Here is a 20,239-nt window from a genome sequence, read left to right as displayed (position 1 = left end):
TCATGGTCCTTTTGCTTAGCCCTGAGTTCTAGTCTCATGAGAGAGGGAGAAGAATTTGCCAGACTGCTTGCCTTTCCCCCCCCTTCTTCCTAGAGGAGAGATCACTGGGAGTTTTCTCTTCCAAGAACAGTCCAAACAAAGGCCATATTGTTACTGTTGGGGGCGGGCCAGCGATCCCCCAGGAGGCTGGGGCAGCAGAGGAATCGACGCTCTGCTGTTGCTGCTGATCCTGCTCCAGAGTCAGCCAGGAGGCGCACGCGGGTTGAATCCGCCTGGCCCAGTGATCCCCACCCGCCCCCACCTTGGAGGTTCATGCACGGCGTCACGTCCTGAGCCAGTTCTCCCCATCCACCCCCCCACAAGACCCATCCGGGGGAAAGGCGCTGTCGCTGTGAGCAACCCCCAAGCCCAGAGGCGGAGCCTGCCGCGGTTTGAATCCGCCCACAAAGAAAGGACTCTCCCAGCCGTTTTGTTGCGCTTTCGGAGAGGGGAGCCTTGCAAACGGCGCATCGGCGAGCCAACAAATATATTTTAAAGCTACTTTATTATTACAGTATTGTATTATTATTGTCCACCCTGGGTTTAGAAGCAGGAGGACGCTGCTCCTTCCACCCGGACTTCTGGAACTTAGCAGGGCCCATTAACTTCACCAGCCGCAACTATGATCGGAGGAGGCGTCTCGTCGTCCTCCTCTTCCCATCGGATCGAGCCTTTGCTTGCGACGCGGAGCCGAACAGCATGAGAGAAGCGCCCCCAGCGCCAAGGGCAGAGCCCCGGGCAGAGAGGTAAGAGCCCATCGGACCAGAAGGGAGGGGAAGGAAGAGGCTCGTTCTCTGGAGACCGACAGATGTGCCCCCTCCCCCAAGTCCCGATCTGGGGCTGGCACTCTGGTAGGCGCCTCTAGCCATGTCGATCTCTTCCCTTGACTTTCGTTCGCCTGGAGTTTTGCTTTCCAAAAGCTGGGCACTTTTGTGTATGTTTTGTTTTAAAGTGCCAGCCAGTCATGTGATCCGAGCGTCGTCTGTTTTGTTTCCTTCCGTGAAAACGGAAGGAGGCCAGTCGTGTGGTTATCAGCCGTCTGTTTTCCTGTCTCTTCTCTCCCTGTTGTATAAGGCTGGGTTTTGGGGGTTTTTTGAGGTTTTAGACAGGATGTCTACCTGGAGGAGAACCACAGTTTGTGGCCTTTTACTTAGGAAACGCATCCGTATTTGTAAACAAAGGCTTCTAAGTTATGAGAAGTGGAAACTTTTTGCAGTGGTGCACTCAGATGGGAATATCTCTTGAGGATATTCATCCCGTACCCTTCAACGAAGTCACCCGGCCAGCTTAATTTCATTTAAGTTTACAGTACAATAAATCTAGGAGGGGGTACACATTAAAACATCACCATCTAAAACAGCGACATAAAATCGGTTTGCAAAACAAAACACAAAACAGCATTAAAATAATTTTGCAGAGGATTAGAAAGCTTGGGGAAGTTATTTTAAAAGGTTTTTTGCTATTACGCAAACAACATAAAGGAAGGTGTCAGGTGAGCCTCTCTGGGTGAGCGAAGATGGTTTTCAATTGTGTTATTTTCCAGGTCAAATTTAGCTGTGGTTACTTAAAGGGATAGCCACACCTCCTCTCCTCAGGCCACACCCCTCTGTCATTTTTTCACTCTTCCCTCACATGCTTTTTGTTGGCTGGACTGTATCCTTGAGCTCCTTGCTTGGATGCAGAGATATGCATGTAGGAACACCAGACTTTGCATGGCTGAAAGGTAGCCTACTATAAAAATGTAATAGTATTGCTCCATCCAAGTTTCACCTCAGACCACATCCACCTTTGCCCTTGGCCTTGGCCTTGCCCACAACTGGCTGCAGACCCTGAAAAGTTGCTCATGAGGAAATGCAGCCTTCAGAAGGAAAAAGGTTCCTCACCTGTAGGTTTCTGATCTTAGGCACAGCTTATGAACTGTTAGCATCTAGGATCAGTTGCAAGTCTTTTATAGCCTGCGTAGCAAACCACTTCATGATATTATGTCAGGTGCATCCCCAAATGTAGTGGCGAAAAGGGCAGCCATTAATTCTTCAGGCTGAGGAGGCTGGGACAACCGTGCTCTAACCTAGTTTTTGAGTAACAAATTTGAGGGTGGTAACAAATCTTTGAGTGCTTCTGATTTGTTGCTAAACTTAGGATTCTGTAGAAGCTACTGTGGACTTTTTTGTACTTTATGTAGCAGTCTGCATACACCAGCATTTGAGCAACGTTTTTCAACAGCTGCAACAACCTCTGCTCCCTGCAACCTCTTGGACCTGTGGTATTGGGCTAGTCCTTTGTTTATTAATTTTGGGTCCAGTTTCATGCAGTGTGTTTAACCCCAGCACCTCAGTGTTCCAGAAACACAGATTTCTGTTCCGAGACTGATTGTACAGTAGGAGAGAGGTGCAGTACAAAACCTGGCAATTTAAGCCATGTTCAGGCATTCAGCTGAACACTGAAGGGCTCAAAATGTGAATGGGGGCCGATGCAAGCCTTGTCCCCAGTGTGAAGGTCTGAAAAGGGTTTCTAAGCATGTTCTATTGAACACTCTTGGAACCTCTCGACTGGGAGGATGTGGGAGGATTTATAAGTGTGTTCAAATGAACATTACAAATTCACTACAAGGGTTCACATGAAATGCACAGAGATGTTGGGGATGGGGCTTGCCTGTGATTATAGGGATTTCCTCCCCCCTGAAAACTTTCCAATGCCAATTAGAGTGGCTTAGAAAGTGAATGAAGCACTATAAAATTTCCTGCCCCACACTAGTGATTGCATTTGTGCCCCTGCTCCATCCACAGTTTGAGCCTGCATGTAATCCAGTGAAGAGAAATGCATATATAATACCCCTTGGGCAAAAATACAGGGTTGTTTGTTTTTACATGAACAAGGCTTAAGCCCTAACAATTATTAGAACTCATTTTGGTGACAGTCAACGAAATGGTTGTGCAAGCAGTATGATTTCCACATATGCAACGTAATTCCTCCATGCCCCATATGTGTGCCATGCACCGTCCCCAAATCTTGTCCAAAAAGTTGGGGGTACATGAGGAGAGAGCAGAAAACCCTGTTGCACAATTATTTGTGTAGAGGTGGAAGGGATGGGCATGTGAGCAACTCCACCCCACCCCATCCCATTCCATCCCTTGCTTTAGTGCATTTGGCATGAAGGTCTGAAGGGGGGTTCTAACTGGAAAATTGGAAGCTCTCCATTGTTGAGAAGCCTGGTCAGGAGCCCAACAACCTCTGTATGAGTTAACACAATTTCTAGTCACACCTCAGTCAGATAGTCACAGGGATCCTCTGGCACTGTAAATGCAGTGTTGTGCAAATGGACTCCAGTCCATTCTCATATAAGTCTGTGCCATTCATAATGCTTCATCCCATTGCTTTAGCTGCCCGCAGGCCTTTCTCCTGTGGACACCCTCACCAGCCCTTTCCTCTTCTATCTTTCGAGGGAAGGGGAAACATACCTTGACTCTGTTGTCTCCTAATCCAGAACTTGCAAGGTCAGGTAGGGTACCATAGGGCATGTGACTCTGTGTGTGACGTAATCACTGCTTGTTTGTCCGTTTTCATCTGTCTAGACAAAAAGTTGCAGAGCTGTTGTTTTGAAGGGAGTCCTGACATGTGCGACATCATCTGATCTCTCATTATCCTGCTGTGTGAAGGATCTTGTTGGTTTAGAATTTAATAGGGAAAGTGCCCCCTGCGTGTGTACATTAGAATTTCACAAGGGGAGGAGAGAAAAATCCCATAAGATGTGGCATGATCAGATAATTAAACACACTACCACAGATCACTTCTCACCCATCCAGGACAGCTGCTAGATCACTTTGAGTGAGACATCCAACATGATTTTGTACACTTAGCCTCCTTTGTCATCATTTCATTTTTTTGTTCTTTGCAAGTTTGAATGTACATCCATAATTTGTGTGTGCCAGACACGTGTCATTCAAATGTATTGTCCAATCTTGATTAGCACCATGCCATTCATTCTGAGATGTCACTTTTCTGAGATGTCAGACATTTGCATTGAACCATGTTTACCATTCTGGCCAGTTCTTAAATTGACATGCAAGACTGGGGTGTGGTTGGCCATGGGAATGCATGTCAGTTTATATGTGTATGCACATGTAAAAACAAATGTACTGAAATCAAAATTATAGAGAAGCATAAGTTCACAGGCACTTTTTGTTCACACCCATGAGAAATAATTTTCTTCTGTAGTGCTTCATATACATAATCCTAAAAACCATTCTCTAAGGATTTAGTTTGCTCGGGGTTTTTGTTTGTTTGTTTTTTAAGAACAAATGTCTTTGCTTCTATGGCAAGGGCTCACAAAATGAGTCCGCTTTTAGTTTTTGTATGCTTTTTTCTGTTTTAAGTATTGCCTTATTTATTGCTTTTATTACATTTCTGTAATCCGCTCTGGGATCATGCTAGTGTTGAAGGTGCAAGATATAAATTGTAGAATACATAAGTCGTGGGTCTCCCTAACCAAAGAAGAGATTTGAAGTTCTCCACGTGCAATGGGGGGAAAGGGTGTTAGGTGACTGTGTTTCCCTGTGTGCTTGAGCCAGTAGACATTATGATTGGTACCCCATGAATGCTGCTTTAAATGGCGAGCTCTCTATCTGCCACAGCTCCCTGTGTGAACAGAGCACTTCTCTCCATGTCATCACCCTTATTTGTGGGAGAGGCTTTGTGTTGACACATAGAGGAAATGGTCCACTTTGGAGTGTGAGCTGCTAAATGCACACAGCTTGACACCTGGAAATAGTTTCATGTGAAGTAATTTAAAGTGCCTTCCTTATAGTGGGTGTATCACATTCTTTGGTCCCCACCAAGGATAGGCTTCATCCAGGAAGCATGACAAAAGGAGGTTAAAAAAAAGAAGCCAGAACAGAAGGTGATTAAAACAAAAAAAACAAGAGTAGCCTTCTGTTCAGTTGCTTAATCATGACACATTGCATTCAAGGTTAGAACTAGCCAGAATTATTAGTCACCAAGTCTAGTAGATATAGTGACCTGTCTGGATAGTATTTTCTGCCTGCCAAGAGTTTGGTCATCAAAACACACCTGTAATGTACAGGTACTTGGCAAAAGGGTTTTAGAGCCTCAACTTATATAGTCTACGAGCAGACCCATTTACACACTAGACTGTAGTTCTGTAAGAAATAATACTAATAGTTTTATTTTGTTTTCTGGTTGTAAGGTAGTGGTTCCTCACCAGGAAGCCGGTCTATTCAGTAACCGCTATGAAGTGCACAGGATCTCCGGAGAGCCAGAAACTTGCCTTGGCAATGGAACACGCTCTAGCAAGAGAGATAGAGACTTGGAAGGTGCCAGTCTTCCATGGTTTCACACTGAAGGTATGCTCTTCATAGAAAAGGACTGTGGTTCATGAAGTTGGAGAGCCACGTGCATTTTTCAATCTTTGACCAGTAATTTCCTTAGATTGGCAATCTTATTTAGTCAGTCTGAGTGGGGTAAGGGACTGTCCTTAACAAAAACTCTTCCATCTAAATATTAATAACCAGTCCTGATTACAGTGAGCAATGAGAAGCTAGAGCAAAATCTCTGTTATGTGTGCCTGAAAAAATATGTCCTTTAAACTTCAGCAGATCCCAAATTATTGTGTTTGTTTTAACCAATCCCATTATTCCATTTTAGGGCACAGACATATCTCCATTTTATTATGAGAAAGCTGTTTTGTGGATCAGGGAATCGAGTTCGCTCTTCCAGTTTTGCTCCGAAACGTTTGCTCTGGCTGTCAGCTTTTTTAATCGGTTGTTGGCATCAGTGAAGGTAAAGAGCTTCAACCTCACCCTATTCCTTTTATCGATGGAAAACATAATGGGGATTTTGCTGGGCTGCAGCATGCACTCATCTAATATTAGAGAGTTGGATCCAGATATGCAGTGCAGTCCTATTGGTACCCCATGAAAGCTGCCTTAAATTGTAAGCTGTTTGTATACCACAGCTCCAAGTGTGACCCGAGCTTCTCCATCAGTGTTAGCATGAGCTAGGGCAGAAACACATCCAAGTGCTTTGATTAGAATGAAAATAAAGGGAATATATGGAATAGGTACATTCTGCATGAATAACACTGATCTCGCTTCCCTGTCCTAATTCTGATATTTAAAAAAGCAGTGACTGTTAAACATTTCATGCTAGGCCCTTTCTGTCTTGTATTAATTACTTGAAGTGATTCCGTCATAGACCATATACAGTTGTACCTCCTTTTGTGTCCGGGATCCGATCCAGAGACCCGGATGCTCGACGAAAAGGACGCTTGACAAAGCGGTGCTCTGTGCATGTGTAAGCATGTGCAGCAAACCCAGAAGTAACCCATTCCGGTACTTCCGGGTTTGCTGCGGACATTGGACAAAATTGACCCTAAACAGGGCGGACTCAAAACAAGGTACCACTGTATAGCTTTGAAGAGTACCGCTGCTAAATTGCCATGGCTCAATTTACTCAATTTACATGCCAGTTACTCAGATAGACTCCTCTTACTGCTTGATGCACCACAGTGAGGCAACTCAGAAGCATGAATATGTATATATATATCCATATAGTTTTCAATAGTTATTTTCCCAGTTGGGTATTTTTCCTCCATTCTTTTTCTTTAAACTACTACCCTTCCCTTTCAGGCACAGTTAAAATATCTCCAATGCATTGCAACAGCTTGCTTGGTTCTTGCAGCAAAAATCAATGAAGAAGATGAGGTGTGTATGTTTTAAACGTGGCAACCTAAGAGAAGGATTTGTCTTCCATTAAAGCGACATGTACAGGATCTTCACAGACACACACCCTTTTTTATAGATGTGTGTCGTTGGAATGGGTCAAGCCACTGTGAAAGTCTATGGGCAACCTGTGTCTGAGGGAGCCTGTCTGTCCCAATAGGCTACCTGTCAGTTTAAAACCCGTTATGAATGCTTCTTTCAGTGTATCAGGTGTGTAAAGGTTACAGTGACATTGTTGGATGTTCAGCAGCAAAACTACTTTGGAACATCTAGGTAAGTCACTCTCAGACTTGCCTTAGTCTGCTTGGATCATACACTCTCCGTTTTTCAGTTGCCTGTCTCGTTGCTATGCTGCATCTATTTATGTGTGGTGGTTGCCGATGCAATCCTGGACAAGCTTGCAAACAGTGCACCAAGTTGCAATTGAAGGCTTGGGTCCACGCTACCTGAAAGATCGCATTTCCCTGTAGAAACCTGCTCAGGTGCTAAAATGAGCACCTTCCCTTAGTCCCATCAACATCAGAAGCATGGTTGGTGGTGACATGAGACAGAGCCATTTTTGTGATTGCACCTGTTTTGTGGAATTCACTCCCAAGAGTGGTTAGATTGGCTCCTTCTTTGCTATCCTTCCACCGTCAAGCTGAGACCTTCCTTTTCAGACAGGCCTTAGTTTTCAAAGTGCTTATCTCTGTTTGCCTCACTGCTTACCCCAGGAAAACCTGATCTGTAAATTGGAACACATGGCAATCTGGTTTGGTCCAATTTGTCACTAAAATTTTGTCCTTTTTAAAAAAAACCAAAGAAAATAAAAAAAACCATTTTTTTTAACAGAATGGATACTCTACTGTAATACCAAAGTGTTTTTGTGCCTCCCAAGATCCTTCAAAAATATGTTCATTAACAACCCCAAGCCCTTATATTTATGTATTTATGCATTTATACATATTATGAAATTACTGATTACTAAGGCAGGTCTCCTACTGTGATTCTGGAGTGTCAAAAGTTTTTTGTGTGACTTGCTCAAGACACCCCCCCACACCCCAAGCATGGTCCTTTTTAAAAAGCGGGGGCACATTCACTGTACACTTCATCCTCACCTACTTTGACATGTGGACCTCAGAGAGTTGACCGTGGATCAATGTGGCCCTTGGCCTGCAGAAGTCCCCCTCTCTGGCTTTAAGGTTAGTACTCTAGAAGTGAAGGTGAATATGCAATAAAGATAGCCAAATCGCAAGAGAAAAAAACCTCGAAGAATCCAGCCATTGTTTCAGAACACAAAAAAAGTTGAAGGCAAGTTGTTTTCATACATCCTCAAGATGCATGACCAGTGGAATTAGTCTTACACATACATAAGGGAATTCACAAGGGTGGGGAATTACTTTTATTAAAATCTGAGAACATGGTGCTATAATGAATATTGGGATTATTTCAAGGGCCTCTTGGTTTTTACCCCAAAGAGGATAGTTGAGTAGGCTGCATTTCATTTATGTGATAGTAGGGCGCACACACCACACCATACAAAATTTCATAGGAATTTGGGCTTCTTTTATTATTATTATTTTTCCTTTTGTTTTAAAACAGATAATACCGTCGGTAAAGAAGCTTGCAGTGCAGAGTGGTTGTAAATGTTCTCCAGCTGAGATTGTGAGAATGGAAAGAATTATACTCAATAAACTTCACTGGGATCTTTACACAGCAACATCAATCGATTTCTTAAACATTGTAAGCACTAGACATGTTTTCTTTTTCTTTTTTGCAAAAGGCTAAACTAGGGTTGTTGTTTTTACCAAATAAGACTAGAAAACAGCAATGGTGCACATACATTCCCTTCTAGTTAGCCTCGCAGACCACTCTTTCTTAACTATCTGCAAATCTTTTGAAGTGAATTACTGTTCAAGATATTGAAATTCCATTTGAACACCCAACTATTCCATAAGTTTGATTTACAAACAATGTAGACTCCCATTTTGAAAGGACAACTAATAATTGACTTTTAAAAAGAGCTCATACTGTACCACTAGAGATTTGTTCCGTTTGTTTTAAATATACACTGCAAAAATATTTCTAACTATCTGCACTCTCAATACTGTACATAAAAAGCTTTCAGAGTTTTTGCTACATTTCACAAATGGGGCATCTCAGGTCAGCTTTTCTTTACTCCTCACCCTGCATAAAAACATTTGACCCTCATTTTTAGGCAAATTAGATCATTCTGATCTGGCACTTAAGTCACATCTTATTTGCTAAACATTTTCCGGAAGAAAACTCCCCATTAAGAAGTTACCATGTGCTATAGTAAGGCAAAAGTCGTGTGATAATGTCTCTCAGAGTTCATCTCTTCACAGCATGGGTGGGTGACCTCTGACTCTCTTAATGTGGCTGGACCCCAGCTCCCATCAACCCCCTCCAGCCTGGCCAGAAGTGACAGGAGTTACAGTCCAGCAGTATCCGGAGAGCTGCAGAGTCCCCCAACCCTGCTTTATAGCAAAGGGTGGATTTCTGGGTCATCCTGGCATTAGGATTGTTTTGGGGAAAATGTCTGATCAGAACCAGGATGATGAGATTGTATTAGTTCTGCTTCCAAGCATCATCAGTTGTTGTTCTCTCTCTCTCTCTCCTGTTTGCTGGCTTGAGTTATCACCGTTACTCAGTTATACAAACGAGAAGTCAAAACCTTCTGAATTGACAATTGCGAACAATGCAACGAATTCAGAATTAAGTTACATTCAGTAGAAGCTTCAACATTTCAATATTTGGCAAATACGACACAAATGGTAACAGCAGGACAAAAAAAATAATAACAAAACTTTATAAGAGGTTTCCTGCCATGAATAAGGATTAGTTTGCACTTCTGGTCAATGACATATGAAAACGTACAAAGTTCACAGTTGACCTCAGTTCTGTTTTTTATATATATATATACGTATATATATAAATAAATATAAATAAATGTGCGTGTGTGCTTAAATATATATATATGTGTGTGTGTGTGTGATATAAATGTTTTCTCTTCTCTCCAGTTCCATGCCATGGTGATGTCCAAGTGGCCCCATCTACTAAATGGGCTGCCTCAGAGGAATCCTTCCCGCCATGCCGCATTCTTGACCAAGCAGCTACAGCACTGTATGGCATGCCACCAAGTATTGCAGTTTAAGGGCTCCACATTGGCTTTGGTGATCATCACCTTAGAGTTGGAGAGGCTGACTCCTGACTGGTTTCCTGTAATTACTGATCTGCTAAAAAAAGCACAGGTAGGAGTCAAACTGCCTCTGCGGCACAAACCTGAGGCCAGCACAAAGACTGATAAAAGGAAAAATGGAAAAACTTCACAAATACTTTAAAGCCATTTAATGTACGTTTTTTCATGTACTTCTCAGGAGTGCTGGTGTGTCTTTTGTTAGGATGCATTTTTTCCACCGCTGGATGCAAAATTCCATGTTAGTGTAATGAAAGTTAGGGTCCGGATGAAGGGCAGCCATTCCAAGTCCATTATTGGGTTATGCAATGCCATGACATTGTGCTTAACTTGGGTCACGCTTTCAAGAGATGCTCTATTCTAAACAATAGAGCATCACCACTGTTCTCATTCTGACAATTTGTCACACCCCAAACTTTAAAAACTCACATGGCCTCATGTTGGTTGGCCCATTATACCTGAAGGAGCGTCTCTACCCCTATCGTCCAGCCCAGATAGTGAGATCCAGATCCGAGGGCCTTCTGGTGGTTCCCGCATTGCAAGAAGTGAGGTTACAGGGAACCAGGCAGAGGGCCTTCTCAGTAGTGGTGCCTGCCTTGTGGAATGCCCTCTCACCAGATGTCAAGGAAATAAACATCTGAAGCCAGCCCTGTACATGTAGGTTTTTTAAAAAATGTTTTAGGTTCTAATACTTCGTTGGAAGCTTTCCAGAGTGGCTGGGGCAACCCAGTCAAATGAGTGGCATATAAATAATAAAATCATTATTATTATTATCTCCAGTTCCCCAAGCCAAGCTCTAAATGAGGAGAATTCAAGAGTAATTAGGTTTGGCACTAGGCACCAATGCAATCCTGCTGTGAACAAGGGGGACAGAGTAGTCCCAAGTGTTCTGAATGAAAGCACTATGAAACCACCCTGGGGTAGGTGAGGAACAGTACAGCATAGAACTTTGAACCTTGCTTTACTCTCCAGTTCCTTGTCCCACCATACTAATCTTTAGGGGAGAGACCAGGTGTAACTCTGGCTTTTCTGCCATAGCAACTTTTCCCTGCCCCCTTAAAGCTCTATAGTAAGTATTAGGGGATATTTCTGTGCAAGAGTTGAATTTCAATGATCTGAGTGGAGTTACCGTGTGACTCTTTTTTTCCTTTTTCTCCACTGGCACAATGCCATTTGTAGGTTCCTGTTCAGGAGTAAGTCACATGCTGGGTTCAAACACAGCAGTAATCAATGGCTGAACTTCCACTATAGTTTGAGCAAACAGTGGTTTTGAGCAGCTTGTCTGCTTTTGTTTTCCCATCTGCTCAGGACTTGCTTCATAAGTGCACTTCAGTCTGTGGTGCATCAGCTTAGAGCAATGGCTCTTTGAGCTTTTGTCAATGGCCTGTGAATTCAGAAACAGCAAGCCACAGTTAATGCAGCTATGGTTTGCAAACCAGCTTCAAACTGTAGCTTCAGATCCTGGTTTGTGGGCACCAAACAAGCCATGGTTTGTGTTAGGCTGACAACAAAACAAACTATAGTTCTTTGTTGTGTTTGAACCCAGCCAGGATATACACAGACTCCACATTTGCTATATGCAACAGAAACTAGTACATGTTATGCATATCCCCTGAAATAGACTTTGACTTCATTAGTTTAGTACAGCTGGAGATACTGAAACTGAAAACTGATGACAGCTAATAATTTCAGAAGTTGAGAAAAAAATAGTTGTGTTATATATTGCATTACAGATCGACAGCACCCAATTCATCCACTGTAAAGAGCTTGTTGATCAGCACCTCCTGGGCTTCCAACCATCCAATACTGTTTATATATTCAACCCTGCAAACCAAAACATCCAAACTCACTTGGACAAAAGGTTACCCTGCTGTTATTCCACAGTGAAGCAAACAACACAGATTAACTCAGGAGCCAGAGGGAGCTGGCCAGGCCCATCAGCTTTCATACTTCTCAGAGCCAAAACCCATGAAGATGACATGCAGCCTGATGAATTCTATGATGGATTCAAATACCTGTACAGTGAAGATGAGATCCCAGAAGCTGGGCAGACCAGCAGTATGGGTGGCAGTGATAATCAGAGGCAAGAAGAAAGCAACAGCACTTGTCCACCATTACAGCCTGTTCCTCAAATTGACTGATTTCTGTGTAGCACCATGGGACCAGTTGGTTCCCAAGGCTATTTCAGAGGTTAGTAGAGCTGTGAATAAGAAGCACTGCCTATTTTTGAAACCTTTAACTCTCTACCTTTTAAAATGCTTTCTGCAACCCTGCATGCCTTTTTTCATAGAATCATAGAGTTGGACGAGACCCCAACAAGGGAATGCAGGAATGTCAGCCAAAGCATCCATGACTGATGGCCACCCAACCTCTGCTTTAAAAACCTCCAAGGAAAGAGAGCCCACAACCTCCCAAGGGAGACCACTCCACTGTCAAACAGCTCTTACCTTTGTTTTGATATGGCTACACTATAAGAGAGACTGAAAACTTAAAAAATAATAATAACCCTGATCTAGAAGCAGCTGAAATACACAACTTCAGGGATCAGCATTTAGCAGACTGGGCTATGTGCTATGCTTATAAATACAAATCAAGCCTTATTCCAGGAAGGAGTGGGAGCTTCCTAGGTTCCTCTTTCTTTTGTGTACACAGTAGGATAGTTTGTTTTTATTCAGACACTAATTGTGGTCTCCTGCACAAGCTAACCTATTTTACGTCATTACTGAGCTGTGAATGAGTCCTGAACATTAGTTGTAGGGATGAGTAGACTAATGACATGCAACTAGGCTCAGACTAAGCTTAGATAGGGGCCGGCATGAAGACATTTTCCAGGCGTTGATAAAATAGAACACCACTTGGATAAAGGTGTGTGAGCTGGGCTTCAACCTTAGTGAAATTGTGCTACAAAAAGAGTTTACCCTTGCTGAACAATTTAAACTTTTCTCCCTGCTGACTGACTCTGAAATCAAAGACAACTGGAGTGCTCATCAGATTTCAACCCTACTGGACTATGGAACAATTCTTAAAACATTGGAACTTTTCTTCACACTGTGTCTCTGGCTTCTTTGCTGTGAGGTCTTTTCGACAAGTTCATTGGAAGTTGTCCTTAGAGGAGAGATTGCAGTAAAATTATTCAAGGGTCACATTTAGCAAAAAGGGAAGGGGGGCAGCATTTAAAATGATTCATTTTTAAAATTATGTATGGAGCAAGCTTTCCTTTCCAGTTGTCGGGGCTGACAGCTCAAATTCAAGTGAGCTAACCATTAGTATACACACCATCACCATCCTGTATTAGGTTTATTTTACAATGACATGCTCAGCTGAAGCATACCTGTATCTGGTCATGCAATCCAGCTCTGAATGAATACTGCAAGCATCATGCAAGTTCATCTGAGTAGATAATTGTCAAGTCCTCCAGTACTTGGTGCCTTATTCCTAAATGCAAGAAATGGGCAGGCCTGTCTTGATGTGAAATACGCTTGCTAATGAGGTTGGATGAGCAACAAAATGTTGGCTTCTGGCACTCTTATCTATGGGAAGGGGGCCACCATTTCTGCACATAGCATTGGAGAAGGATGCTGTAGCCACACTTCCGCAGTTATGCCATAGAACTGGGGAATGGCGCAGAATTCACCATCCCAGAATCTTTTTCATTGAAAAAATTAAAATAAGATTCTAGCCCTATGAAAGGACATAAAATACACCCATACCACTTATGACTCACATAGTTGAACATAGTACCCCCAGCCATGTATTGTAGCTTACCAAATAGTTCTCATTGCTCTTACAATTATAGTCACTGGCAGGCAATTAAAATTGTTGCTGCTGTGGAGGGACACCATCTCTGGTGATCTGTATTTGGTTTGATGGGCCATGTAGTTCAGGACTGATATAGACAATACAGTGGTACCTCCGGTTGTGGATGGGATCTGTTTCGGAGCTCCAGTCAGATCCCAAGGTTTCCGCAACTGGAGGGACCGCTTGTGTGCATGCACGTGCGGCGGTAGACCAGATTGCTTCTGTGCATGCGGCGAAACCCGGAAAAATACTTCCAGGTTTGCCGCGTACGTCTCCCGAAGGATACGTAACCAGAGGTGAACGTAAGTAGAGGTACCATTGTAGTTCTATTGGATTTTTATTTATACAGATATATTCCCTGTCTTTTAATGATAAAATCAGGTATCCTGTGCTTCCTTCAGAGAGCTCAAAGCAACCCACATAGTTCTTTCTGTTTTTATACTTGGGACAATCCTGTAGGTTAGGCTGAGAGAATGTTGCAACCCAAGGTCACTAAGTCTAAGTGGGAATCTGAACACAGATTTCCTCGGAAGCTAAGCAGGTTTTCTAGTGATGCAGAGGAGGATTTCAGGCAGCTGGATCGCCTATTGCCCTCCCACAAAAGCAGAAGTAAGTTGTGCAAAATAAGCCGTGAATATGCTTCATTTCCAAGTGTCTCACAGATTTTAGCTTTTCTTGATGCGGCATTCATATTAACTTGAGCATGTTGCTTTAATGTTAAAAAGCATACAGAGCTCTGTCTATGAAAGCTCAAACCCTTGTTTCAGCAGGAAGATGTACAACAGCACAGTGCTGAGCTGTGCACAGAAATAGGCTCAGATTCTATAACGCTGAAGGGTACAGTGGAGCAAAAATAGTTCAATTGTGATTGGATACCACAAGGAGACTGTAGATCAATGTCACATTGGCAGCTCTAGTCTGCAGCAAGCAGTTGAAAGGAGAGATAAGGGAATAGGTACAGATACTTACTGCAGGTCCAGTATTGCTAGATGAGCAGTCTGTCCCTGGTCCCACTTGGCGTAACAATCAATAAATAACTCTGCAGCAAGAATCCCACACCTGATCAATGCTGCAGCAGAGGTGCATTTCTCACATGTGCATGTGCTTATGCCAATTGTCTTTAGCATTTTGGAAAAACTGTTTCTCAAGTTAAACGCATTAATAGGGGCAGCCCTTAAATGTTTTAGCCCCAAATCCTTAAAAGCCGTTTGTGCAACCGCATTGGGCCTACCTTTAAAGAATGATGTGAGGGTGAAGATGGCCCCAGATACACACTTTGGCACCAAATGATACCCCTTCGCACATAGTAAAAATGTCACAGTCAGTTTCATTATTGACTATTTTTGCTCTCTCTGCTCATAGTCCCCCAAACTGTGCTTACTGAAGTGCTCCCTACCTAATGGCAAGGGACAGAAGGGTCAATAGTGCAATATATGCATAAAGTCTTTTTAAAGACACAGCAAAAAGTCACATCAATGTGAAGATCGAATGTGAATAAGGGATCTTTTGCACAGCTGCTGTGGAACACAGTAGCTATGGAAAAACCACAGGTGATATTCTGGTTCCCAACCTATCGCCAGATGGATGTGGGTACAACACTGCAGCTGCTCGAGACACAAAATCTGCATTATGTTAGCAGTCAGTGTTTCTGCCACAGTGTGCATGCTTCCATTCAGCTTACTCACACGGTTCTCTCAGAAACTTCCTGTGGTAACCACATGCCTGATGGTTGCATGAAGAGGCCCTGAAGCACACCTGGCAGGTGTACATTGCAGCAAGTGTTGGAATACGTCAGGAAAGCACATGAAAGCTACCAAAAAAACCTCCAAACTGTGAATGTTATGCTTAGTGCTTAAGAACTCAAAGCAATACCTTGCCAGCATGGCAGCATAGGAGTGGTGCTGATACATGGGAAATAAGCTAAGAACCGAGGAATTTAATTATGCAGCATGTTAAACTGCAAAATCAGTTGGAGTTTCTCTAGTCTAGTTATTCAGGGAAAGCTTGGAACAAAATGTCCTTGGTCTTGCTTTTCTTTTTATGGGACCAAAAGCACTGTCCTTTTCTTTGATCACAAACTGTGACATGACTGTTTATATTTTTAATATAGGAAAACATTTTGTTGTTGTTTTTAATGTGGGTAACCCCTCCCTTTTCGTTATATAAAAATGTACTTGAAATATTGTTTCTGTGTTTTTTCTTCTTTCTCGGAATCACATCTCTGCAGTTTCTTTCAGTCTGATCATTGAATGGCAATGGTACTGAACTCTGTTGATTGTTTATATTTACTGTATTAAATAATGGGAATACTATATAATAGGAATATATGCAGTATATTCATAGAGTTGGAAGGGACCCCAAGGATCATCTAGTCCTACTCCGTGCAATGCAGGATTTATTTTTGCCTAACATGGGACTCAAGCACATGGTATTAAGAGTCCCGTGCTCTACCAACTGAGCTATGGGGAGAGCAACCCATTCCCCTGATCCGCCGTTATGGAACTGGTTCAGATGGGGTGGAGGTGGCCCTACATTGGGGCTCTGGTTTGAGGAGCTACGCTGTTCGTTGGGGGAGCCCCGTCAATGAGCACCCCAGTGTGCTTCCCAAAATTGCACGTGGTTTGGCATCTCTGGCAACATTGAGGGCAGCCCAGTGCAGGATCCTGTGTGGACAATGCTGCTGTGTGGACAATGCTGCTGTCAAGTGAGGGCAACAGACCTTATCTGGGCCTCTTGCTAGACTGGAAGCTGGCACTGCAAAGAGACACGTTCCCCTGTCCCTGTCCATGTTTACACCACTTTCTGTCACCTACCTAACAGAATTCAGGCTGTTTCTTATTTGTAAAACACTGCAGCTGCTGCCTTCATCTTCTGGTGCCTTACTCGTAGCCCTCACAACACAAAACAACATCTCCCCTTGAATTCGTGCTCATCAAGATCTAAGGGCACAGGGACATGAAAACTCTGGAAACAGTTGCTATACAGTCATAGAGCTTGCATCCCTCAGACATTTCGGGGCGATACCAATAAAGGTGGCTGAGGTTAAGAAAGTAAGCAGCTATTGAGACACTGGGTGCTGCTGGCCATTAACAGGAATTTCTCTATGGAATTACTGGTAGGAACTCCCACCCGTAGTCAGGAAGAATGGGGAAGAGTGGCCAGTTCACGCTGTGAATGACCCCCCAGAGAACTGCTAAATTTGGAGAAAATTGAGCCAACTGCTGCATTTTAGGAATACTGTAGGGCACCAACTTTACAGCAATTGTTCTCACATTTTGCCTTTCCAATACATGTCAATTTTATTTATGGTTTTCACTTATTTTGCTAAAAATATAAATAAATTACAAAATACACCAAAGCCCCTATCCACATAGCTTTCTGTCTTAACACAATGAGATAGCCAAGTAACAGCTTGTTAATAGAATGTTTAACATTATTTTGCTTCCTAGGTGTCTTTTTAGATCTTATCTCTGAACAGGGCAGGAATTTAGGCCTTTGTATTACAAAATAAACCCTGTTTGCTAAAAGGAGAGCATGGGCAACAACACAACCCTCTCAGTTCCACTATGGCAATCACTTTGCACATGCTTGCTGGCTCCTCTTCCCCTCCCCAATCAGTTGTCCTTTTAAAATGGTTTCACAATCAAGTTCAATTTATTATTTGCAGATAGGAAAAGATTGGGGGCACTCCAGCCATTTCCTGTAACAACAAACAGATGTAAATACAGAAGTAAGGAAGGAGAAGAAAATGGGTCAAGGAGGAGCCTCCCTCTATCAAATTAGGCACCTTCTCTTTAGGAAACTATTGGGTGACTTTCCTTCCATAGAAAATACCTTGACAATACATTTTATATAGGGGAAACCTCTGCAAAATAGTTAGCGCTAAAAGATTCTAAAATTTCACGGGAAGGTTAGGGATAGTTAAAATTTGGTATTTTAAGCCCCAATCTGAAATACATTGGGCAGTTATTATTAGTCCCACAAAAGGAAGTTATAAGGAGTGGGACTTTTGTCTATGAAGCATAATTAGGACACACTGTTACTTTATAGACCCAAAGCCAATTTTATAGACAAACATATCAAGCTCCCATTTACAACGGCAGTTTAAAGCAGCATCTATTTCATGCTGAACACATGCCAAGTGTGTTCAGTCTGCCACTGGAAAACTTTTGTTTGGGGTTCTTTCACCCATCATGTAAGAAGATTAGTTCTTTGGTTTTAGTGCATGCCATGCATTTAGCTGGAATTAACAATTTATGGTTGAATTATCAGAGGTCTACTTAATCAAGAAACCTGGTCAAGGCAATGTTGTCCAAATCACTTCTTGCTTTGGAATCTCTTCTGTGCAATACATTGCAAGCATAAAAAAAGTAGAAGCACCAATTAAATTTCTTCTGCATGAGATGTTTTGGCCTTAATAAATCTTCTAATTTACATATCTTCCTGATGTTATGGAGCGCGAACTGGGAAGACTAAAGAAGCTACAGAAAGAACAAGAGAGAATCAGTGTTTAGCTTGCAGGTTCACTCAGTTACATCAAGTGTATAGCATGAAACCACATGGTTGCAACTCAAGGAAATATAGAAGTCCAGTTATATGCATGGAAATTTCTACAGTCTTGTTTAAAGAATTAAACCCTATTTAACCCTGCTGCTGAACTTTTAAGGGAGATATGTAGTCACTACCATTCTAAACAGATAAAATATAAAAGGAAAGTGTATGCAGCTAGATATATTTAAGTTTGATAGTACAGCAACAGCTAAGCCATACTGCATCCCACACTTAGCATCTTTCAAATACAAAAAAAATACTTTCATAAGTAACCTGCTCTCAATGATTCAAACAGACTTAAAAAGAAAGAAGAGGACAGACAGCAAATACAACTAAAGAACCTGAATAAAGCTTGCGGATCAATATTGCCACCCGGAATCCTAGATCAGCCTCTGGGCTGTCAGTACCCCAACAGGGCCCCATCAGGCAGCTAGGTGTGTAAGCTTCCATTTTAATTTCCCAACATGATACAGCACTGGGCACTCTGGGAAATTAAAATGGCAGCAGCTGCTGCTACTGTCACCACCGCCACCACCACAGCCAAGAAAGCCTGAGGGGTTCATCAGTATAATAGGCATGATATCAGAATGCACTTTGCCCCCAAATCTGGAAGCAACCTTAAGCAACACTGCTGAACCCTTCCCTGACACATTTGGCCATGATCTGGTTTCACCTGCGAAGCTTATTGCTCATCTGCCCTTCCCACAGTTCTTGTCACTCATTGGAATATAGCATAAGGAGAGTCCAAAAGAAGCCAGCTGGCTCATTTATTTCTCCTCACCTAACTACACATACAAAGTCTATATGCAAAACCATTAATTTGCTTTTACTGTTTCCATTAAAGACGGAAGGATCCATGGCCCGACGGATAACTTTATCAGACTGTAACCAACTATTTGACCTTTCTGCCTGTTTTTGTCCTCACTCGCCACAATATGTCCCTGCCTCTCAAAAGAAGATCAAGCCATGCCCAAGTCACTCCGATATTTAAGACACCATGGTAAGACTTCAGAAGGCAAGTCCCATAGCTAGACTCTTGAGACATTACATTGTAAAAATAAGCGAAAGTTGACAAGTGTGGGGAGGTGCACTGTGCATTTGGGAACCCTATGAGATCAAGGTTCCTACACACGCAGGAAGCTGCCATGGATACGGAAGGGAACCTGCTTCACACCATCCTCCTTCATGGTTGAGGCGGGGGCAAAGTTAAAATGTTGCCCTTTCTTCCCCACCCCCAAACGTGTATTCCTTATACTGAATTGCAATACCTGTAGCAACTGTGATGCTTCAGAAGCCATTCAAAGTTCAGTTACTCATGCTATCATTGTAAAAAGACATTACTTAAGAAAACTTCTATGCCTGTTCTAGAGATGTATTTTTCAGGTGTTGTGAATGAAGTGTAAAATCTCTTGGACCTGTGCAAAGTGCATGCATCTCCTGCTATAACTTGAAGCAGTCGGTAGAAAACACTTTGTCACGACTCAGCATCCATTTGAGTGGGCCTGCCCTGCGTACAGCTCAGGCCCTTTTAAAGTGAAAGAAGGAAACACCATCTGGTGGACTATATATGTTGGATTCCCTAGTTTCCAGGTACAGTATTTTCACCGCCTGTTGGTCCCATTTTTATTAGCTGGCTCATTGTGAAGAAGCAGATTTCATGCAAGCACCCTTACTTGTTCTGCCCCAACAACTGCAAATTTGAAAATCTACTACTTTAGTTCCTTTTACCTGTAAAAGAAAGACCTCTTCAGATTCTCTACCTTGGCACCTTTATGTTGCCAATACATTCCATAATTCAGAGTTAGAACTATTATCATGGGAAGTCAATGTTGATAATACATGACAATGCAACTTCCTTAAACTTCTCTCTAACCAGATTATTCCTTGCACACACCATGCACATTAGGCACTTTGCCTC

The 20,239-nt window shown here is 42.6% G+C and overlaps 2 protein-coding genes across 4 annotated transcripts in view; one reads left to right on the top strand and one right to left on the bottom strand.

Moving 5' to 3' along the window:
• Positions 1–345: 345 nt before the first annotated feature.
• On the top strand, positions 346–15,950 carry CCNI2 (cyclin I family member 2). 3 transcript variants are annotated; one of them, XM_081851091.1, is made up of 7 exons: positions 349–785; positions 5,247–5,399; positions 5,701–5,835; positions 6,684–6,758; positions 8,358–8,498; positions 9,797–10,027; positions 11,706–15,950. In XM_081851091.1, exons 2-7 carry the CDS (start codon positions 5,286–5,288, stop codon positions 12,111–12,113), a joined length of 1,104 nt encoding a protein of 367 aa, XP_081707217.1. In that variant the 5' UTR covers positions 349–785; positions 5,247–5,285; the 3' UTR covers positions 12,114–15,950. The 3 variants fall into 3 exon arrangements, with proteins under 3 accessions (XP_081707218.1, XP_081707217.1, XP_081707216.1); XM_081851090.1 differs by having other exon boundaries at positions 350–785; positions 5,243–5,399; XM_081851092.1 differs by lacking the exon at positions 8,358–8,498 and having other exon boundaries at positions 346–785; positions 5,243–5,399.
• SEPTIN8 (septin 8) overlaps positions 12,265–20,239 on the bottom strand; it is a gene marked incomplete at its 3' end in the record, with an annotated part of 54,908 nt that continues 46,933 nt past the window's right edge. The window contains exon 10 of the mRNA XM_081851085.1: positions 12,265–18,251. Within this exon, the coding sequence (XP_081707211.1) occupies positions 18,197–18,251 (55 nt within the window). The remainder of the gene's footprint in view (positions 18,252–20,239) is intronic.

The sequence above is a fragment of the Podarcis erhardii genome, assembly GCF_964252035.2.
Source record: "Podarcis erhardii genome assembly, chromosome: 2".
In the NCBI taxonomy this organism is placed as follows: Eukaryota; Metazoa; Chordata; class Lepidosauria; order Squamata; family Lacertidae; genus Podarcis; species Podarcis erhardii.
The sequence above is the reverse complement of the archived record's forward strand: the minus strand, read 5'-3'. Positions and strand labels throughout refer to the sequence as shown.